Source organism: Callospermophilus lateralis, chromosome 19 (genome assembly GCF_048772815.1).
Source record: "Callospermophilus lateralis isolate mCalLat2 chromosome 19, mCalLat2.hap1, whole genome shotgun sequence".
Taxonomy (NCBI): Eukaryota; Metazoa; Chordata; class Mammalia; order Rodentia; family Sciuridae; genus Callospermophilus; species Callospermophilus lateralis.
In genome coordinates, this window is record NC_135323.1 from 797512 (window position 1) to 817716 (window position 20205).

Genomic DNA, 20205 nt, shown 5'->3' on the forward strand with positions numbered 1-20205 from the left:
CGGGGCCAGCCAGCGTCCGCGCGCTGGGGCGCCCACCATGAGCAGCGGCCTGTGCCAACCCCGAGAGAACGACGCCCTTCTCAAGCAAGGCTCCTCACTCCCACGTCAGGGTAAGTTAAGAAAGAGGAAAACCAGAGGTTAGCGACTTACATGACACTGGCATAAGGAACAGGCATCGTCATGGAAGGAAAGGCAGAAACAGACAACAGTTAACAAGGTTAGAACTGGGAAGGTGAGACAGCTCTCGGGGAAATGAGGTGGGGCAGGAGCATCTAAACCAGAAGAGAAGGGTTAGAAGACCGCCAGGAAAAATGGCAGCAGCAGGCGGCAAACCAACCACCACGGGGGCCAGGGTCGCAAACTCAGAGGCTGCCAGGTTGGCCGTGGCCCAGGGGGCAAAGGCGGCCACCTGGCATGTTAACTGAGGAGTCCAGGCTTCAACCCAAAAAAGGCAGCTGCTTCTCAGCACCAGCTGACCCCTGTCCTGCAGGACTGTGGGCCCAGATAGCCAAATCTACATCTTCAAGTCAGAAACCCAGACTGTTCCATAAGATTTCCCAATTTTTAGATACTGTCAATGCTTTTTAAAACCATCTAAGCCAATTAAAACATGTCTGGGGACTGGTCTCAGCCCTCAGGCCCTCAGTTTGGGATTCTGCATGGACTAGACTGGGCTCTCAAATGTAATGTAATCCCAGAAGTGGGCAGGCATGAGCCCCCGAGAAGCCCGCACCCCAATCCCAGGTCATCTCAAGTAATAACAGCCTGACTCACAAAGGCCAGAGCCCTGAAATCCCAAAGAAAGTGGAGCCCCAGCTCCATGGTGGGGCCTACAAGGGAAGGAACCTGCAATAGGCAGGAAACGCCCAAGGCACTGCCTTGGTACAGACAGGGCCAGCCAGCTTCGGTGCGCTGGGCAGCTGGGGAAACCTTGCCGGTGCGGGCAGGGCCCTGGAGGGCTGCTCCTGCAGGCAATGTGCAGGGTTGGGCTGGTCCGGGAAGAAGGGGGTCTGGCAGCACAGGGCTTTCCACAGTGGACAGAAAGAGGATATCACCCCCTGCTGTTCATGCTGCTAAGTGCTTTTACACATGTTCTAAAGAGAGCCTGCCTTCCAGCTGTATGGAAATATACCCCATGAGCTGAAACACAGGCTCTTAAACCTAACATTTGAGAGACAACTTTGCTTTATCTAGTTGTAACATGGCCACTCTGAATCCCACAGATGCCTCCTTGGGACACTCTACTCTAGGTAGCAGGACTCAGCAAGACCCAAACATGCAGGGAGGACAGTGGTCCCAAGGCTGAGCTGAGGGTCCCGCCAGGGCAGCTCCCTGGCTTCTCTGCAAGGGCTGGATGCACAGACCGGAGGGAGCAAGCTCTTGCTGCCTGTTAGAACCAGCCGAGGCAGAGCCGCAGGGAACTCACCTTTGTAGACGTTCAGGGTGATGGTCCTCACAGCAATTCGAACCATGCTTTCGGGATGATTGAAAAACTTGATGGCTTCTGTGTACAGGGCAAAGTCATTGGTATGCTAGAACAGAACAAGTGCCACAGAGTCACAGACCCATGATGAGACAGGCCTGCCCCACACGAGCTTTCTGAAACCCATCCGAAAGTGTGATAAAGAGGGGAAAGTTGCCACTGTGAACCTCGGGTCAGGAGTGCAGTCCCAGGGGAGTGTGGAACAGGGAAGGACAGGGAGGCGAGGACTTGGCAGAAACAGAACTCAGGTCCAGCACCATCCCGTCGCTTCTTAGCAGGACAAGACCCACCTCCTGCTCACCAGGATTCAGTGGGATCATCCCGTCAGGTAAGACTCAAGCCCAGCAACTGACACCCAGCAAGCACTCGAGACCAGGGCAGATTCCCTCGGACGCACTCCAGCTTATTTAAAAGGTAAAGTTTTACTCAGTTTGGAATCTCTACTTTTCTCTGGAAGCTGAAGAACCCACGTGTCTTCTGCTGTTAAAAAGGGAGAATGAGGGGCTAGGGAGGTACCCCACTGCCAGAGCCCTCCTGGCGCTGCGTGAGGCCCTGGGTTCCATCCCCAGCACCACCAAATGGGGAAAAAAGGACCAGATCAAACAGTGGAGAACCCCAGAAACCCACTGACTGCCCCAGACTAAGAAACAGTGCAGTGGGCTCTGGACCAGGCACACAGTGGAGCGCTCCTCCGGTGCCCACGTGCCCACGTGCCCCCCACACAGCAGCCCTCTGGCTCTGAGGGCATGCAGAGCAGCACAGGAGAAGCCTGGGGTGGGCTGGGGGAGTGGGATCCTCCAAGACCAGCCCTGCCAGGTGGGCTGTGGAGGGCTCAAGGCAACAGTGTTCTGGTGAGGACCAGAAGTCGAGCATGCAGCTCCCAAGTGACAACTACTCCACAGGCTCACGTTAAAGAGGAGATCAAGCCCACCTCAGAGAGAGCTCCTGCCACTCCTGTGGCGACCAGAAGGGTGCTCTCTCAGAAGCACCACTCTGACCCCAGAATCCAAGTGCTTTGCCCTCCCGGCCCAGTGTGCAGAGGCCCAGCTGCATCTGAGCAGGGGTAGAATCCAGCCCGCTCTCTGTCTCAACCTCACAGGGGGCTTTTCTCGCACCAGGGAGAACATTTGGGAGAATGCTAACAGGGTCCACCTGTTTGGCTGGATGTGTTTACTGAGCACCTACTATGTGCTAGGTATTGGGCCCCATGATGTTAATCTTCAAACTGCCGATGTTCTGTGGTTGACAACTAGTATTTCTTCCCTTTGAGACCAGCTCTTCCCCACCACTGAACAACTACAGTCAAGGTTCAGGCTACTGTTGCCACACCAGATGGGACAGCTAGACAGAATTTGTCCCAATACAGAAAATACTCGTGGACCACAGCGTGATTCCAACACAGGCTGGGGGCAGACATGGTCACCAATCGCGGACACTGCACACAGTGTGCGGCTGGCAGCAGCCTTCAAGTTGGCCCCAGGCAGCCTCACCCCTGGATCACAAGCTCGTGCCGCTTCGCCCGCTGAGCCAGGCTGCCCTGCGTGACCAGGGAACAGGGCAGAATGGTACGTGGGACTTCCGCAGCAGGCCCGTGCGACCCCCCATTTGCCTTGGTTCCGGGGCAGCCTCTGAGGGAAGCGGCTGCTGAGACGAGGGCCCATACCAAGGGAGATCGAGCCTCCTCCAGGAGCTGGACCAAGCTGGCCACCCATGGGAATAAGCTAGCTCAGGTACAGATCCTCCACCCTGATCCAGGTTTCAGGTGACTTTAGCCTCCCAGGAAACTGTGCCAAAGTACTTCTGCCAGGCCAACTCCAAACTCCAGACACACTGTGGGAGAAATGTGATGCAATTCTGATGGATGAGACAGGAAGGAAAGTCCGGTGGGAGATTTCTGAGAAAGTTGTTTTTGGAAGTAAAAAAAGGGACACAAAAAGGGAAGTGATTAATCAGAAATTTCAGTAGTAGCATGTAAATATGTGATGTTTGGAGCTGCTGCAGCCATCCTGTGACCATGAGGAATAGAACCAGAGAACAGATGCCAACTGAACAGTCAGTAGAGAAGGAAGATAAAAAAGCCTGGGCCCTTGATGGAGTGGGAGAGTCAGGATGAAGCGGACCTAGCACAGCCAGTGTTTGTACCTTTTAGTATATGGGATAAATTGACCTTATTGGTCAAGATCCTCTTTTTTTTTAATATTCGTTCTTAAGTTTTAGTTGGACACCATGTCTTTATTTTACATTTATGTGGTGCTGAGGATCAAATCCAGTGCCTTGTGCATGCCAGGCGAGCACTCTACCAGTGAGCCACAGCCCCAGCCCCTCAAGTTCCTTTTAATAGTGAAAGCAGCAGCAATTTATCTATTTCAGTTGTTGATTCTCCCAAGGAATGCAGGGGGTGTTAGCTTACAGAGAAGAGCACTGTCCATAGTACATCCTCAGCACTTTAAAATATCCTCTCTGTCATGGCTCAGTGGCACAGCACTTGCCTGGCATGTGTGAGGCACAGGGTTCAATTCTCAGCATCGCATATAAATAAACAAAGACCCACTGACAACTAGAAAATATTTTTTAAAAAACCATCTCATTTAATTCAATCCCTGAAAAGCCAAGGCAAATATTTTCACACCGATTTCTCAGATGAGGAAATCGAGGCTCAAGGTGGGACTGGAACTTCCCTGAGGTCACAGAGCAAGGAAGTGGACAAAGCAGGCCTGCTGACCGAGCGCTCGCTCGGGTCTCTCCTACAGGGTGTCACTACTGGACAACTCTGCCAAGTACAACAGAGCTCTCAGCACAGACTGAATTTTACATTTAAAGTGAAAAAGCAATCTGTTGAATTAAAACAACCTTTAAGGTGCGCCAAAGTTAAAGGGTGCTGCCCTGACAGTCACTGACGGTGACCCAAGCTGTGACGCGGTCAGCTCTAGACCCAGGTGCCCCTGGCAAGCACTCACCTCGTTGTAAAAGAAGTGGACAGTGTGGTTGTTGAGCTTGAGCGAAAGCGTTTTCAGGAACGATATGTAATACGCCATGATCTCCTCGTCAGAAAAGTCGAACTTATGGACGATGATGGAATTCACATAGTTATTGGACAGCAGGTAATCTGGAGGGAGACAAGAGCGGGACAGGTGACCTCCAGCGGGAAGGGGCAGGCAGGGCGTCGGCACGTGCGGGGCCATGGCAGCCCCCGCGCTCAGTAGGCCCCGGGTTGCTGGGTCACCCACGATGACGGGCAGGCTGACTGTCAACTCGCCAAGAAACCTTGGCTGCGCACACACCAGCAAGGGGGAAGGCGACGCCGGGGAGAGCCTGTCCCTCCTTCACAGCAAGAAGAAAGGCCCCTCAGCGCCTGCTTTCCCTGCTGGCCAAGACCGACCCGGCGCGGCGGGAAGGGCAGGCGGTGCGTGGGCTCTTTCACAAATACCCACGAGTGAGGGGAACGGCTCTGCCTTCTATAAAAGGCTGCCCTGTTTTGCCATCGAAAGTCACATCGTCATCCCTGAGTGCCACACAGGACTGCCACATAGGGCCTTCCCTCCTCACAGCAGTGCCATTTCACAAGGCCACAGCCTGCTGGACCCTAGGCGCCAGGGCTCAGTGCTTTGCACTGTGACTCAGGGTCACAGCTGCTGCAGAGCCAGGCTGGGCCTCGGGTTTGCAGATGGGAAAGGAGCTCAGGAAGGTCGGGTGACTTCCTGAGGACACAGACGGGAAGTCCCAGAGAAGGGGTCAAGCTCGTGATGCTGGAGCCCGTCACTGCCCACAGTAACAGGGACTGGCGTGACAGCTGGGCCCTGAGGTCCTGGGCCAACTGGCCCGCCATGGTGAGGGCTTTCACCTGAGGAAGGGAACCCGGAAACTGGCTGGAAGCTGCACCTCTGGGTCCTGAAGTGGTGACCAGTTCTTAAAACAAAACTAGGTATGGGGCTGGGGATGTGGCTCAAGCGGTAGCGCGCTTGCCTGGTGTGCGTGCGGCCCGGGTTGGATCCTCAGCACCACATACAAAGATGTTGTGTCCGAGAACTAAAAAATAAATATTAAAAAAAAATTCACTCTCTCTCTCTCTCTCCCTCTCTCTCTCTCTTAAAAAAAAAAAAAAAAAACCTAGGTCTACAGACCACCAGCAGCTGCCGCGTGCAGCGTGAGGCCTCAGCGTGAGGTCCTGGTGGACAAGCTCCTCGCCAGCCCTCGCCAGCCCCCTGCAGAGCAGGGCTGCTAATGCCAGAGCCGTTCCATCTCCCCTGTTCCCTTGTCGGGGAAACAAGGTCCTCCTCAGGTTGTCACAGGGTGGGAGGAGCCAACACAGCAGCCCCCAGGACGGCACGGGCAGGGGACCCTCTTCTCAGCCTGCTCTCCAGCGGAGTGCAGGGCCGGCACCGCTGCTCCGAGGAGAGTGGGAAGCAGCCCGTCAGCTCAGCCTCACCCAGGGACAACTGAGCGTTCTGCTGGAAAGACCACATCACCAGAGCAGCCAGGCTCAGGTCCCTGGCAGGGCCGCAGGGTGGCACCACGCAGGGTGGAAGCCAGCCCCTGGGAAGGCCGCTGTGCACTCTGAGCAGGCACAGGAGACGGCCTTGCAGACTGCAGTCAAGAAGCAGTTTTCAAACTCCGACAGGAACGGCTCCTAAGGCTGCGCTCTGGCCCCTCCGAGAGAAGGCAGGTGCTTACACGTGTCACAGATGCGAAGGACACAGCTCAACACATGCACCTGTGTATTCAGCACAGCCCCCTCAGACTTTGGGGGTCTGGAACATGCACACCACAGGAGAGTGGTTATGCCCCCAGCACTCTAAGGTTCCCGCGCTGCACCCGCCAGGCTGTCCTCCTCCAAGGCCAGCCCCACCCCGACTCCCACCTCCACAGACTCATTTTGCTGCTCCTGAAGCTGACGTCGGAGACCAGGCGCACTGCCCCTGGGTCTGGCCTCTCCTGCTCCTCACACCCGCATGACCAGCTGACGTGCGGCCTTTGCTGCTGTGAGTGACTCCACTCTGAATACCCCACAGGTCATCTGCCCCCTGCAATCACGTGTGTGCCACGCAGCCCAGGTGGCTCTCATGCCTGAAGCACTTCCTCACTCCGTCCTTCTGACTGTGGGCTAGAGGAGGAGGGAACGAGGCTGTCTTGCCAAGCCCGTGGCGCAGATGCCCATGCTGGCAGCTCCAGGTGTACGCTGGAGCCTCCGGGGTGTGTCTAGGCCTAGGACAGCCAGGGCGTAGACCACTCCTCCTGGGGACTTTTTCAGGGCCTCCAAGAGATGACTGAGAGTTGGGGGACCACCGCGGGGGCAGGGGAGGGCCTGATCACTGTGTGGCCGACTTTCTGTGGTATCCTTTTATAATAAACCCAGGAGCCTGTAAGTAATCTCAGTCTCTCGGGCCTCTGTCACTTAGGTCACCAAACTCAACAGGTGATAGATGTATTTGTGAAGCGTCTGCATGTCAAAGTGAAAGTGTGGAAAGCACCTAAATGCCCACGGTCAGGGCTAACAGATGACGGCCAAGCAAGCGCAGCTCTCCAACCTGGTCCATGAGGGCTTCTCGGAGGGATAAGGAGAGGGTGTGGGCGACACTGGGAAGGAGGGAAAGCAGAGCAAACAGGAAGACAGTCTGTGTGCGTGCAGCCGTGAAGGGGAGACAGAAGCCGACTTTCCACACTTTTGTAAATTCTTCCTATCTTGTTTTATAATGAAGACACTTTCTATGATTAGAAAATACAAATAAAAACAGAGCACTTCTCCTTTCATCCCTTGCAAATGCCAGTTTACAATCGGGCAGTGACTGCGGCCGTTTTCCTCAGGCTCCCAGAAGCCCTCTGACCAACTGCCCACACAGCAAGGGGTCTGCCACTCTCGGAGCAGGTCTCCTCCTTGATCCCAGGACCAGAAAAGCCGCACGCGCTGCCTGATGTCGCTTGTGCGTACGATCCAAGGAGCTGAGCTAATGGGGACAGAGAGCAGAAAGAGGCGACCAGAGGCTGGGTGGGGACAGGGAAGCATGGGTCGACGAACCCAGCTCCAGTTCCAGGTGGCTGAATTCTGGGCATCTAACGCCCAGCGTGGTGACAACAGCCAACAATACTGTGACAGACACTTGGAATCCCCTAAAAGGTCATTTCTAAGTGTTCTCACCACACAAAAGGCAACTCTGTTCACTGACTTAACTGAGGTGGTCACGCCAATGTACACAGGTATCGAGATGTGTACCTTAAACGTATACAAAAAGCCAAAATGTAAACCCTGCTTTCATCCCCTCGCCCTGTGCCTACCTTGGTTTGAAAGGGGTTAGCAGACATAAGGCCTGAGGGCACCCTGGATTAAATGGTCACACCGACACCGTGCCCTGGCCCCTGCCAGACCCCGCTGAGCCCTGCACCCCACACCCACGCTCAGCCCTTTCTGCTGCCACTCAGCTGCTGTCATCTCTGCTGGACAGAGGACAGAGGACAGCTGCAGCTGCAGAGCCGATTCCCAGGCGCCCGCAGGGAGCAGGGCGCCCTCAGCCAGCCGGGCTGGGTCACGGTCCTGTGCCACGAGCTGGCTCTTCCCCTGGGTGTCAGAGACCACCACTGTTCCATATCCAGCGCAAGAGGCCGCTAACAGGGGAGGCCGCGTAGGGAGGCATCAATCAACCTGCAGTTGTCAGCCTGCGGTCACCAAGTGCCAGGCACCTCTGAGACAGCAGCACCATCTAGTGGCCGCTTCTGGAGCCACAATGCAGCAGCTCTTGCTGCCAGGAAGCAAGGCCACCAGGTAAAGCTGCTCCGGCTGGCGAGACACTAGCTCAAGGTGTCCTGAGGACAGAGAACCGCCTCTGACAGACACTCGGCCACTTGTCCCCTGGAATTTCTTGCAGGCAGGATCTGGGCCTGGTGTAGCCTCCTAGAGATCCAAGACCCAGCGCTGTACTAGGACTGCTCCTCCTCGGCACAGTGACCACGCAGGCTGGAGAGCCTCTACCCGCTGGACGCCAGCAGCACCCCGTCCACCTGCACTGTGACAACCACCAATGTGTCTGGACACGGTCAAGGGCCACGGGCCTGGAGCCATGCACACCCCAGCTCCTGAGCTGAAGCGGTTTCTCTGCTCTGGTCTCACTAGAGCTGTCCCCTTGAGGCCACCACTCCAGCTCTCCTGGTGTGCAAATGGGGGCACCGACAGCTCGTGCCTCATGGGGTGGTTGTTACAGATGAAGAAACTGGGCTTAGCGAGGACAGGGCCACGCTCACCAGCTGGGCCACAACACTGTGTCGGGAAGGAGGGAGGTGGCTGCCCCCTTCTTCCTCTCCCTGGCCCCCCAACACCTCCTCAGCAGTTCAGCAACCAACTCTCACTCCCAAGTCACAGGAAGAGGCAAACACCCAGCTCACTCAGCAGAGGGCCTCTCCCAGCCCTTCACGGAACCCCACCGCACAGTGTTGCAGACCCAACTGTGTCTCCCACAGATCCGCGTCAGGTTGAAGTCCTACCCCCACGGTGACGTATCTGGAAGCAGGCTGGGAAGTGATCAGGGTTGGGTGAGGTCCTAATCTGATGGAACTAGTGGCCATATACAAAGTGGAGACACCAGAATCTGGTCCTCTCCCAACTCCCTTGCTTGATCTTGCCGTCACTTCTGCTGTCACACCTAGAGGAAAGGCCAGGCAGTGAGCCAGTGGCTGCTATGGTCTGACTATGTCCCCAAAGGCTCACGTGCTGGATCTTAACCCCCCTAGGTGGCAGTGCTGGGAGGGAAGCCTGGCATGGAGTGTTTAGGTCACGGGGCAGAGCCCTCAGGAACAGCTTCATGCTTTTCTCCCCTGAGTTCTGGCTCTCAGGGACTGGATCAGCTGCCTCAAGAGCAGGTTATAAAGCAAACATTCTCTCCCTTTAACATGTGCCTCTTACCCTTGCATTTTCTGCACCAAGTTGAGGGGTACGAGGCCCATGCTAGATGTCTCCATTCAATCTTGGTCTTCTCTGCTTCCAGAATCATGAGCCAAAATAAACCTTTGCTTTATAAATTAGCCAGTCTTAGGTATTTTGTTATAGCAACAGCAAACAGACTAAGACAGTGGCTATCTGCAAGCCAGGAAGAGAGCCTTCACCAGAAACCAACCCTGATGATAGCTTCAACTTAGACTTCTATCCTCCAGAGCTGTGAGAAAACCAATCTATAGTTTAAGCCCTCAGGCTTTGGTACTCTGTTAGGGCAGCCCAGACAGACTAATATACAGCAAGCACAGATATACAAAAACCCTACTAAGCTACACCCTGCCGACAGACGCAAATGTCAAGCAATGTCCTTACAAAGTGAAGTCTCGTGACTGATATTCTCAAAGAGGATGTTCAAAGTCTGCAGCAGCTGAACGCACACATAGCGGCCCGATTTCTGCCTCAGGATGTTCAAGAAGAAAACAAACATGTTCTTCTCCAGGAAGAAGCTGGGGAGAGAATGAGCAAGGGTCAGTGGTTTGCTTCAATAAGTGGAAGCCAAAAGCATCCTCTGGTGATATTCCCAGCCCTGCGCCCTGCCCCCCAGAAGCATCAGCAGGGACACCGGGTCACACCACCACAGGGCCGCGGCTTCCATCCTGTCCAGTTCCCAGGATGCCGCCTTCCTTCGGGCCAATGTGCAACCCTTCAGCTCAGAAACCTTTCTCCCCAGAAGGTAAGAACAGTGCTGATTCAAGACGCGGTGAGCTAGATTTCTGACAGAATGGGAACAAGCTCTGCCTACTAAGTGATCACACAGCCGTCTCCACTCGAAAACCCAACACGCAGCCCTTTCCACTGCCCATCCTGTGACCGTACTGCTCCTTACCAAGCCTCTTTCCTTTGCTCTCCTTATCTTTGACTGTTAAGAAAATCAGTAATTGGAATTCCCGCAAAGGAATAAGATAATGAAGACTAATAAGAACTTGGGTTCCAAAGCTGTCAAGTTTGTAGTTTCCGTATTTTGGGAAAAGAACTGAAAATAAAGACGATGCTGACATGGTGGAGGGATCCTCACCAGCCCCCTTGTTTCCTTATGCCTGGCCTGGGGGCACCAGCTTTTGGAGGTTCATGCTATAAACAGGAACCCCTAGTAGAACCCCTAGTGTCTTTTCTAAAGGAAGAAAATGATGTTTCTGGTAACGTGTTCTGTGCCTTCAAGCCAAAACTGGATAATCTGTATCTGGAATATTCACCAAAATCCCTGCTGTCACATGTCAGCTAGTGACTTACTTCTGGGTGTCTCTGCCCCCTAACCATCAGCTCCTCAGTGGTGGGATCAGGGGCCTGACACTTGCTCAGTGCCACATAATTTCTGTTTGAATACATGAAAGAGCAAATGAATGGATAAATATGAACCTAAAAAAATGCTGACAGCTTTCTCAACTCTGATCTGGGAACCTGTGTGCCTGTACAAATGCCATCCACTTTGCCCTTCAGAGATTTCTGTCATCTGCCCTGTTTTGTCTACCTTCCCTTCAGTTGGCGTAAATCAGTGGTTCCCAAGTATCACCGACACTCTCAGGTTTTCAAAAACCTGGTAAAATCAAGTCTGAACTTAAAGTAATGTAATGTGCCAAGCTTAACGTCTTAGTTGTGACAAACATTCCCTAGTGATAGGAAACGTTAACAAGACAGAAACCAGGTCAGGGGCATACAGGAACTCTCAGCACTACCTCTGCCAACTTTTCTATAATATTGCACTTAAATTTAAAAATTTATTAAAAACAAGATTTTCTGGGGATTTCACTGAGTTGCCAGTGCAGAATCACTGCACTCCAAGAGCTCAGTAGCTTCTCTGAGCTGGTCAAGGAGACATAATTGCCAACCTTTATGCCAATGCTCTCTCTCATGTGCAAAAAGCTATAAACACCCAACAAATTACCCATGGATACCTAAGGGGAGACAGTCCCATTTATAAGCAGTGCCCCACATTCTCCTTTAGGGATCATGGCCTGGGTCCTAGCTTTGCACTTTTCACAAGGAGATTTTATGGATTAAAAGATAAAGCTGTCCTGAAAATCAACTCAGAATAACAAATAAGCCGATTGGAAATGAAATACCTTTTTTAAAAATAGGTTTTAAAAATGGCCTTGGAGCTGAGGTTGTGGCTCAGCAGTAGAGCACTCGCCTAGCATGTGCGAGGCCCTGGGTTCGATCCTCAGCACCACATAAATATAAATAAAATAAAGGTATTGTGTCCAACTACAACTAAAAAATAAATTTTTTAAAAGAATATAAAAATGGCCTTTATAATTAAGAATGCATGTATGTTTAACGTATATATACATACACACATGCGTGTACACATATACACATTCATATTATGTATGAATATACATGCATGTGTATGTGAGAATACATATTTGTATATATACACATTTGAGAATGAATATGTACGTGCGTGTATACATATACATACATATGTATATGGTGGCTGTAACCAATCCCAAATCCTTCTGCGCTGAGACAGGTCTCTCAGGGAGGTAGCTCATGGTTTAGTCTTTGCATTCTAACTGTCCAGTAGGCACACCTATTTCTATCAATTGTCAGCATCCATGAGCACCTGCTCTGTACCAGACACCAGACAGGGGACTTTCTTTTTCTCCTTTAAAGACAAGGAAACTGAGGCTCAGAAGACAAGAAACCTGGCCTGAGACTGCTCATTTAGAAAGTGCAAAAAGGGAAGACAGCCCTCCTGGGCTTGGTGTTGGCCTCCTTCACCACCTACCTGCTCCACGGCCTTAAGCAACGATGGGGACACCAACAGGGCCTCCGCCGGGGGCAGGGAAGCTCCCTGGACTGTGTCCTCAAAGCTCGGCACTGTGCCTGGCCCTCACAGGTCCTTGGTGGCTCCTCCAGGCCAGGCTACACTCAGCACATGTTCTCCTTCCCTTAATGGGACAATCAGGCTTCTTGGAAAATTTTTCATGACATTTGGGGTTTTCTGGAGACACTCATTTCCATAACTTCCCCCTTTGGGGCTTGCACTTCTACTGTGTTTAAAGGATGTTTTACAGAGAGATTTGGACAAGACTAAATTAGCGTCAAGTTCTGGCCTCATCAGGAATGACTCATGGTATACGTTTGGAAAAACATTCAAAGGAAGAGGAAGAATCAAAAAACAAGCACTAGAAACCCTTACTCAAATACAGAGCTGTCATTCTGATCTCCCCAAATCAGGATCTCGGTGATAGAACGGATGGTCTCCACCAGCAGGTTCCGGTTCTGCTCTGTGACTGTGGTGTTCTTAGTCAAAACGTGGTACAGATACCTGAGAGAAAGAAAGGAAGAAAGGTCACCAACCAACACAAAAGCCAGGTCCAAAGCCCATTAGTGACATCTGGAGACAACACAACGGGGCTTCTTCAGATCTGGTCAGCACAATTTGACATTCAGATTAGACACATTTCACCCAAGAAAAATGGCAGGCTACGCTTTGAAAATTAAACAGCAGGGACAACTGCTATTAAATTGAGGCAAAGTCATCCTCAAACTCTTGAGGACAGTCATTCTCAAACTTCAGTGTACAAGAGGACTGCCTGGAAAGCAGGCCGGACAGGAGGAATCTAGATGCAGAGGGAAGCACACAACCCGCTGATTCTGATGCAGGTGGAGACACAGGGCTCAGGCCTAATGTCTAACACAGGACAGGCATCAGAGACTCAGAGAGATGGGTGCCAAAGCCAGCTACTGGGACAAAAAACCTGTGCAGTAAAGGTTACCCTTGGCCAGGTGCAGTGGCGCACACCTGATCCCAGCAGCTAGGGAGGCTGAGGCAGGAGGATTTCGAGTTCAAAGCCAGCCTCAGCACCGGGGAGGCGCTAACAACTCAGTGAGACCCTGTCTCTAAATAAAATACAAAATAGGGCTGGGGATGAGGTTCAGTGATTGAGTGTCCCCAAGTTCAATTCCCAGTACCCCCCCCAAAAAAAATTACCCTTGGGATAATCCCTCTTACAGTGTAGCAGGCCCATTAGAACTTAAGGCTAAAACAGAATGAGAGCAGTCCAGGGACAATGGTCAAACTCGCAGAGCACAGACTGTTAAATTCAGAGTTGAGTGGGCTTAAGAGGCTACAGCACTGTCCTTCTGCCACATGGGCCTTGAAGTCAATGCCAGCCCAGACAGGAAGACACAGGTCACGCCTCCAGGCCTCCCTGCTGGCAGAGAGGACAACCAAGAGAACCAGCAATGCCAGTCCTGGGCAGCATGGGACCAGCAGCCTGACCTGACGCCCCAGGAGTGCATCTACCAGAGCTTCTCAAGGGACCACACAGGTCCAGGGAAATTCATGGGTCAAGGAAGCCTGAGGCCTGGGAAAGAAAAGCAGACGGAAGAGGAAGTGACTCAGGAAAAGTCACCTCCTGATGTTTCTTTATAGCTCTCTCTAGTTTGGTGATCAGGAAGGGGCTGGTGAGAGCAAGAAAGGGAGAGATTTTATAGGACTGTCCTGTCTACAGTCTCTAAAAATGGGAGAGCACAGAGAGGCAGAACCTTGCAGATGGGAAAATTAGGAACCACCTGCTGCTTGCACAGGGCTGGGTTTTACTAATTAATATTGTTGCTGTTTGGGGCTGGGGACACAGCTCAGTTGGTAGAATACTTGCCTTGCATGCACAAGGCCCTGGGTTCAATCCTCAGCACCACAAAAACAAAAAAGCAAAAATATTGTTGCTGTATGTTATCTTTAAAGACATGGTATAACCAAACAACTAACTGGATCAAAAATTGCATATAATTTTTAAAATGCAATAAGTGGCTCTCCAAAAATATAAATCCTTCACCATTTATGCCCAAATCTACCAGCAGTGCCACATGTGGGGTCACAAGTAAGCTTCCCTTTGTGATAGGGTAACACCACAGCACTGGACTCCCTGGACCTACAGGGTCTCTCTCACTTCAAGTACATCTGCCCTATGACGTTCAAAGAGTTCCAAACTGTGGTTCCCAGGCCTCCTGTACCACCTACTTAAGGTGCTCCTTACTCCAGCCCCATTCAATTAGGCTCTTAGGTGGCAGGACCCCAGCCCACTAAAGTATTTATGGGTTGTTTTGTCATTCCCCCACCCCCACCCCAGGATGGAACCTACGGATGGAACCCAGAGCCTCATGCAGGCTAAGCACACATTCTACCACTGAGTTGCAGTCCCAGACCCCTCTCAAGTATGACAGCCACCATGTCACTCCTGCTGTGGACATCAGTGACACTCTCCATGAAGCGCACAGAAGGCCCAACACCCTGTCAGTGACAAAGCATTGTTTACTGTGGCAGTGAGGGAGAGGGACGGGTCCTCCCCTCTCTGGAATTTTCTTCTGTGTAAATGACACATGTTCATTAGCATCATATATCACACTCCTGACTCAACATGAGGTGGTGGCCTAGGTGAGGGTGTCTGTTCTGAAGGCTCCCAAAGAGGTTCAAGTCTTAGGACCAGGCTGACCGCAGCGGGCTGGCTTCGTGCCCTTGCTGCCCAGTCAGCGGGACACTCCTGCTCACCTCTCAAAGCCCAGCTCCATGCCTCCTGTGATGACTCCCTTAAAGAAGGCCCCTTGCCCTCCCCCTAGATGTGCCTGGTCCTCCTCACTGGCACCTGGGTGTGCGCTACTGCACATACCACACAATGACTACCTCCTGTACTAGAGTTCAAGGTCTGAAACACCGTCTTGTTGATCTTGGTTACCCCAGTACACTCCAAGATATTCAGTGCTCAGTGAGTGCGCAGTGAATGCTGAATGGGCAGGGGATGGTCTTCATGACCTACATTTGATCACAGCATGCAAGCTACAATAGGCTAGGGTCCAAGTGCCAGACCCAGCATGTGACAGCACAGACTGGTGTGAAGAGTTCGGTCTCTGGAGTCCAACAGACTCAGGCTTGGTCCCCGGTGCTGCCACTTCCTAACTTGTGGGCCTGGACAAAGCACTTCATCTCACCTCTCAGCAACCTGGATTCTATAAAATAGTGGCAACAGGTGGAGTCCCATCACTGGGCTGTTTCAGAGATTCAATATGTGCAGAAAGAGCCAAGCACGATACCTGGCACATGCTGAGCACACCAAAGAAGCAGGGTAGCTGCTATCACTATTGAACTGTGGTTAGTATGATGGGGCCATTATTAACAACCTTCCTGGATTACATCAGTGATATTCCAGGGTTTAGGTAGGTGCACTCAGGCTCACCAAGGTCAGGGAAAGCAGACCTCAAAGAGACACTGTGAGGGGAGGTCCAGAGCAGGAAGTGTGCAGTCTAGGTAGCTTCTGGAGAGGCAGTGCAGTACTCAGGTTAATCACAGACATGGTGCCAGCCTGCCGGGCTCTGAGTGCAGCTGCGCCGTTTATTGGCTAGATGATCTTGAGCAAGCTCCATCATCTCGATGTGCCTCAGTTATCTCAGCTGTGAAGTGGCAGCAGCAATGGCACCTCTCTACTATGGCGGCACTGGGAGGACTGAGTAAGTAAAGAGATAACTGGCAGTTACTATGTGTAGGACAAGTACTAGCCATTGTTGTTGTTGTTGCTTTAACAAATCTCCAAGAAAACAATCAAAAACTAGTATAACTGCTGCTAGGAGGCCTTTAGGACAGAGACAGGGTGGGGAGCGAGTTCTGAAAAGAATATTCTATAAGTCTGCTGGGCCTGGCACTGAAAAAGGGCTTGACACCGACCCTCAGATTCACAGTGACCCGGGGACATGCCCACTGCCATCACTGCACAAGCCAAAATAGTACCTGAGGCTGGGGACCATCAGTGACCACCCAGCTCCCTAGTCAGGAAGCACCATCTGAGAGCTACCTGTCCCAGGGCCTGTCCACGTCTGCTGTTCTTCAGCGTTTTCATGGACCCATTCTGCTGGTGGGTGGTGACATCACTGCGTGAAGACCAAGGCCATTCAATATGCGCTTATGGACATCTGAATATCCTCTGGAGAGGGGCCTACCCACGACCCTGTCCAGGTTCTTAGTCCAAGTGCTTCTCCCCTCCCTCCCTCCCTCCCTCCCTCTTGGTGCTGGGGATGGAACCAGGGCCTCCCACATGCCCAGCAACCCTCTCCCGCTGAGCCCTAGCCCCAGCTCCATGTTCTGAATGTAAGCCCTTTGCTGGATACACTTCACAAATATCTTCTCTGGCTGTGGCTTCCTTTTCATTCTCTTTATAATGGTGTTTTGATGACAGAGGTTCTTACTTTTAATGCAGTCTAAATTATCAATCTTTCCCTTTTACAGTGTTTTTTTTATAGCAAGATTAGGAAATCCTTACCTATCCCAAAGTCATGAAAAAATGCTATTTTCTCCTAATAATGTTTCACCTTTTGCATTTTGCCTCAGAGTATATCTGGAACTGACTTTTGTGTATGGTGTAAGTATGGGCCCAAATTGCCATTCCCTATGTGGAGTCGATCTGACCCCACACCCTGCTGAAAGGCCCTCATTTCTCTACTGCACTCCAGTGTCATTAATCAGGTGCTGCATGTGTGAGTCCCTTTCTGGACGCTCTAGTTTCTTTGACCTTTTTGTCTGTCCTTGTGCCAACACCACGCTGTTTAATTACTGAAGCTTTATAATAAACCAGCCAGGTGGTAATGTGTGTCCTCCAACTTCTTCTGTTTTGTTTTGTTATTTTTGGTTTTTATTGGCCATCTAAACTCTTTGCATTTTCAGATATATTTTAAAATCACCTTCCCAGGGCTGGAGTTGTGGCCCAAGTGGTAGCACGCTCGCCTAGCACCTGTGAGGAACTGGATTCCATCCTCAGCTCCACATAAAAATATTGTATCCACCTAAAACTAAAACATAAGTATTAAAATAATCACCTTCCCCAAAATACTAAGATTTCCCTGGAGATTGCCCTGAAATCGATAGCTGAATTTGGAGAACTGACATCCTTGCAATAGTGTGACATGATAGTCACAGCATTTCTTTCTGTGTTTCTAGATAGGGACCTCACATACCCTTCGTTAGATTCCTAGGTAGCTGATGTCCTTTGTGTGCATGTGGAGGCAGGGGAGGTGGATACTGGGGATTGATTTTACCTCTAAGCTACATCCCCAGCCTTTTCTAAATTTTATTTTGATACATGGTCTCGCCCAGTTTCCAGGCTGCCTTTGACCTTTCAATCCTCCTGCCTCAGTTTTCAGAGTAGCTGGGAAGGCATGCCCACTTTCTGTGTGGCTGTTGCTGGGATATAGAAATATCTACTAGATTTCAGCTCTGAAGCTCTACGATGGTTCCACCTATATCTTGCTCTTCTTTCTGTCCCCATAATGTCCTAGCATACTGTTTTAGGTAAAGACCCTCAGTGTACACTTATCTGAATGTATTGGGAGGAAAAAGGTGAATGAATTAAGACTTATTATTTTAACACTGCATCTAATCCCAGAGCTTTGGGAGATGAAGTAATTGAACCATCAGAGATAAAAATAGTTCAATAACTTTCTGATCAGAAATATAACATATACTTTAGAAAGGCTGGAAATTTTGATAACAAAAAAGAGGCAGAGAGAAATGGAAATTGTCAGGTATGCTACTGTCCAGTGGTGACCCATACTTATATTTTTCTTTGCTATTGATATTTACATAGTTGGGGTTCATGTGGTAAGTTCATTACCATGCCCATCCTTTTTTCCTATTTGGTGCTAAAATAAAAGAATTTTTGCTATTAGCAAATGTTTGCAAATATCTGGAAAGGCTACATAGTACCCCCACGGAGAGGACAAGCACAATATCTACCTTCTGAAGGGCATTAAGGTTCATAATTGCTTTGATGATCAACAATGTTGCAATGACAAGCTTCACGTGCAAAGCTGAGTCCCTGTCTCAGATAAATTTCAGAGGACAGATGATTGCCTTTGACACTTAACTACAGCCAATTAAGATTTTTCTCTTACAAGGTTAACAACTGTTAAGATGAAAAACTTCCTCTCAAACTCTGAGTATATTCATTTTGATGATGATCATCATCATCATCCAAACATCATCAGCAGCAGCATGATCATCATCATCATCCAAACAGGTTGCAGCCAGGACTAGAGCTATGCAGTCTATTCCAGACCTCCAGTTTGCAACCATTCTAGTGGATAAAATGCAAACAATGAAGTTAAACAAAAACAACAACAAAATGGTTTCACTAGCCAAGCACTTACATGAAAATACAAATATCTAACACAAAAGAAAACCAAACCAAAAAGGCATGAAAATGCATAGCAGATTGTAAGGAGTCCTCACAACTGACTCTACTCCATTTCTTTGGAAGTCAGCACCACCACATTCCCAAGAGAAGCTCTGCAGAAGTGCAGTCCCAACATGAGACCCGTGCACATCAGCAAATTCTACACTGCCAGCTGAGCTTGAGTTTGCAATGCCTGGAGATTCAAACACTGCAGCATGCTGCCAACACACAAGCAGCACCCTAGAGGTTTATCACCAAGGACTGTGGACACAAACGAATCCCACCTCACCAAACCCTGCTTTCTCAAGAGAGTCACTTTGTTCACAAGTTAAACCATGGCAGTTAGCAAAGCCCCACTAGGTTCCACTAGTCTTCAGTGACAGCATTTTCTTAAGATAGCCACAGTGTTTATGACTTGTACCAAAATATGCATCTAAGGATCTTAGGATGCTCCTAGAGAGACCCTGAACTCATATTCAAGCTAGAGTGAGAAAAGATAAGCAGAATGGCAGGAGGCCTATGGACTAGACACGACTTCCAAATAGCAATGTCTCGAGCATGGGGGGTGGGGGGGGGGCGGGGGAGGACAGGCCTCAGTCTGTTTAGCCTACTCAGCATCAGGGTAGAGACCCTCCTGCCATTTCCCAGCGATCCCACATTGAGCCTTGAAAACCACCATCTGGTCAGTGTCCAGCCTTCTGGATGGCAGAACCAGGAGAGGCTCCACCAGGCTGGACTTGGACTGCAGGGTGAGGGAAAGGTGTTGGTTCAGTGGTTCAGTGACTCACCAGCCAAAGATGTCAAACAGGGCCAGCGAGTGAGACCGGGCCTGGGATACAGAGTGAGGGCACAGGCCGGGCTCTCAGCCCTAAAGCATGCTCTTGCAGAGGTTCTGTGAGCACTGACAAGGCAAGCACCTGTTCAAAAGGCTGGCTGGAACTCGCCTGCTGAAACCAAGACAAGTACTTGTTGACCACCCACCACCAGCCAGGCCTGAGAGCATCCCACAGACCCACTGAACAAGCCACGCGGCTCCCTGCCCTCTTGAAGCACACGTCCCACTGGCAGACGCACTAGGACAACTGAGAGTGGTGGACGCAAACTAAGACAGTTTCTGATGGCAAAAGGACAAGGCCAAGGAGTGCTGACCACTTCCTGGGGATCTGACTCAAGGTGGGATGAAGCTTGAAGGGCTCACAAGAGGAAAAGACGGAACATAAGAACATGCTGACCAACAGCACACACAAGGAAAGCTACAGAGGAGTCCTCCTGCTGGCCAACCCCACGGGGCATCCTGGCGGAGCATCAGTACTTCAGGGCTGGCGGCAGGCCTCTGGACGGGAGAAAGCAAAGCTCAAGTGTGGAGAGCAAGGTGTGGACAGACGGACAGGTGAGGTGAGCACGGGAAAGAGGACCATCAACGTGAAATACACTTAGATGACAGCAGGCTGCCACCATAAGATAGGAGAAGATAACAGGGGCCCCTGCGTGGCCTCCCACTATCTGGCCCTCCTCTGGCCCATTCTGTGAACTTCAGCCAGACCACAGTCCTCGTTGGGTAGTACGCAGCCTGAAGTCCA

General features: G+C 51.0%; 1 protein-coding gene across 4 annotated transcripts in view; it reads right to left on the reverse strand.

Annotated features, from left to right (window-relative positions):
* The window catches only part of Clec16a (C-type lectin domain containing 16A), a 175711-nt gene that overhangs the window by 152142 nt on the left and 3364 nt on the right, over positions 1-20205 (reverse strand). For all 4 annotated transcript variants that reach the window (XM_077106086.1, XM_077106085.1, XM_077106087.1 and 1 more), the window contains exons 2-5: positions 12604-12732; positions 9774-9907; positions 4441-4589; positions 1427-1532 (exon numbers count right to left, since the gene is read on the reverse strand). In XM_077106086.1, the coding sequence (XP_076962201.1) occupies positions 1427-1532; positions 4441-4589; positions 9774-9907; positions 12604-12732 (518 nt within the window). The remainder of the gene's footprint in view (positions 1-1426; positions 1533-4440; positions 4590-9773; positions 9908-12603; positions 12733-20205) is intronic.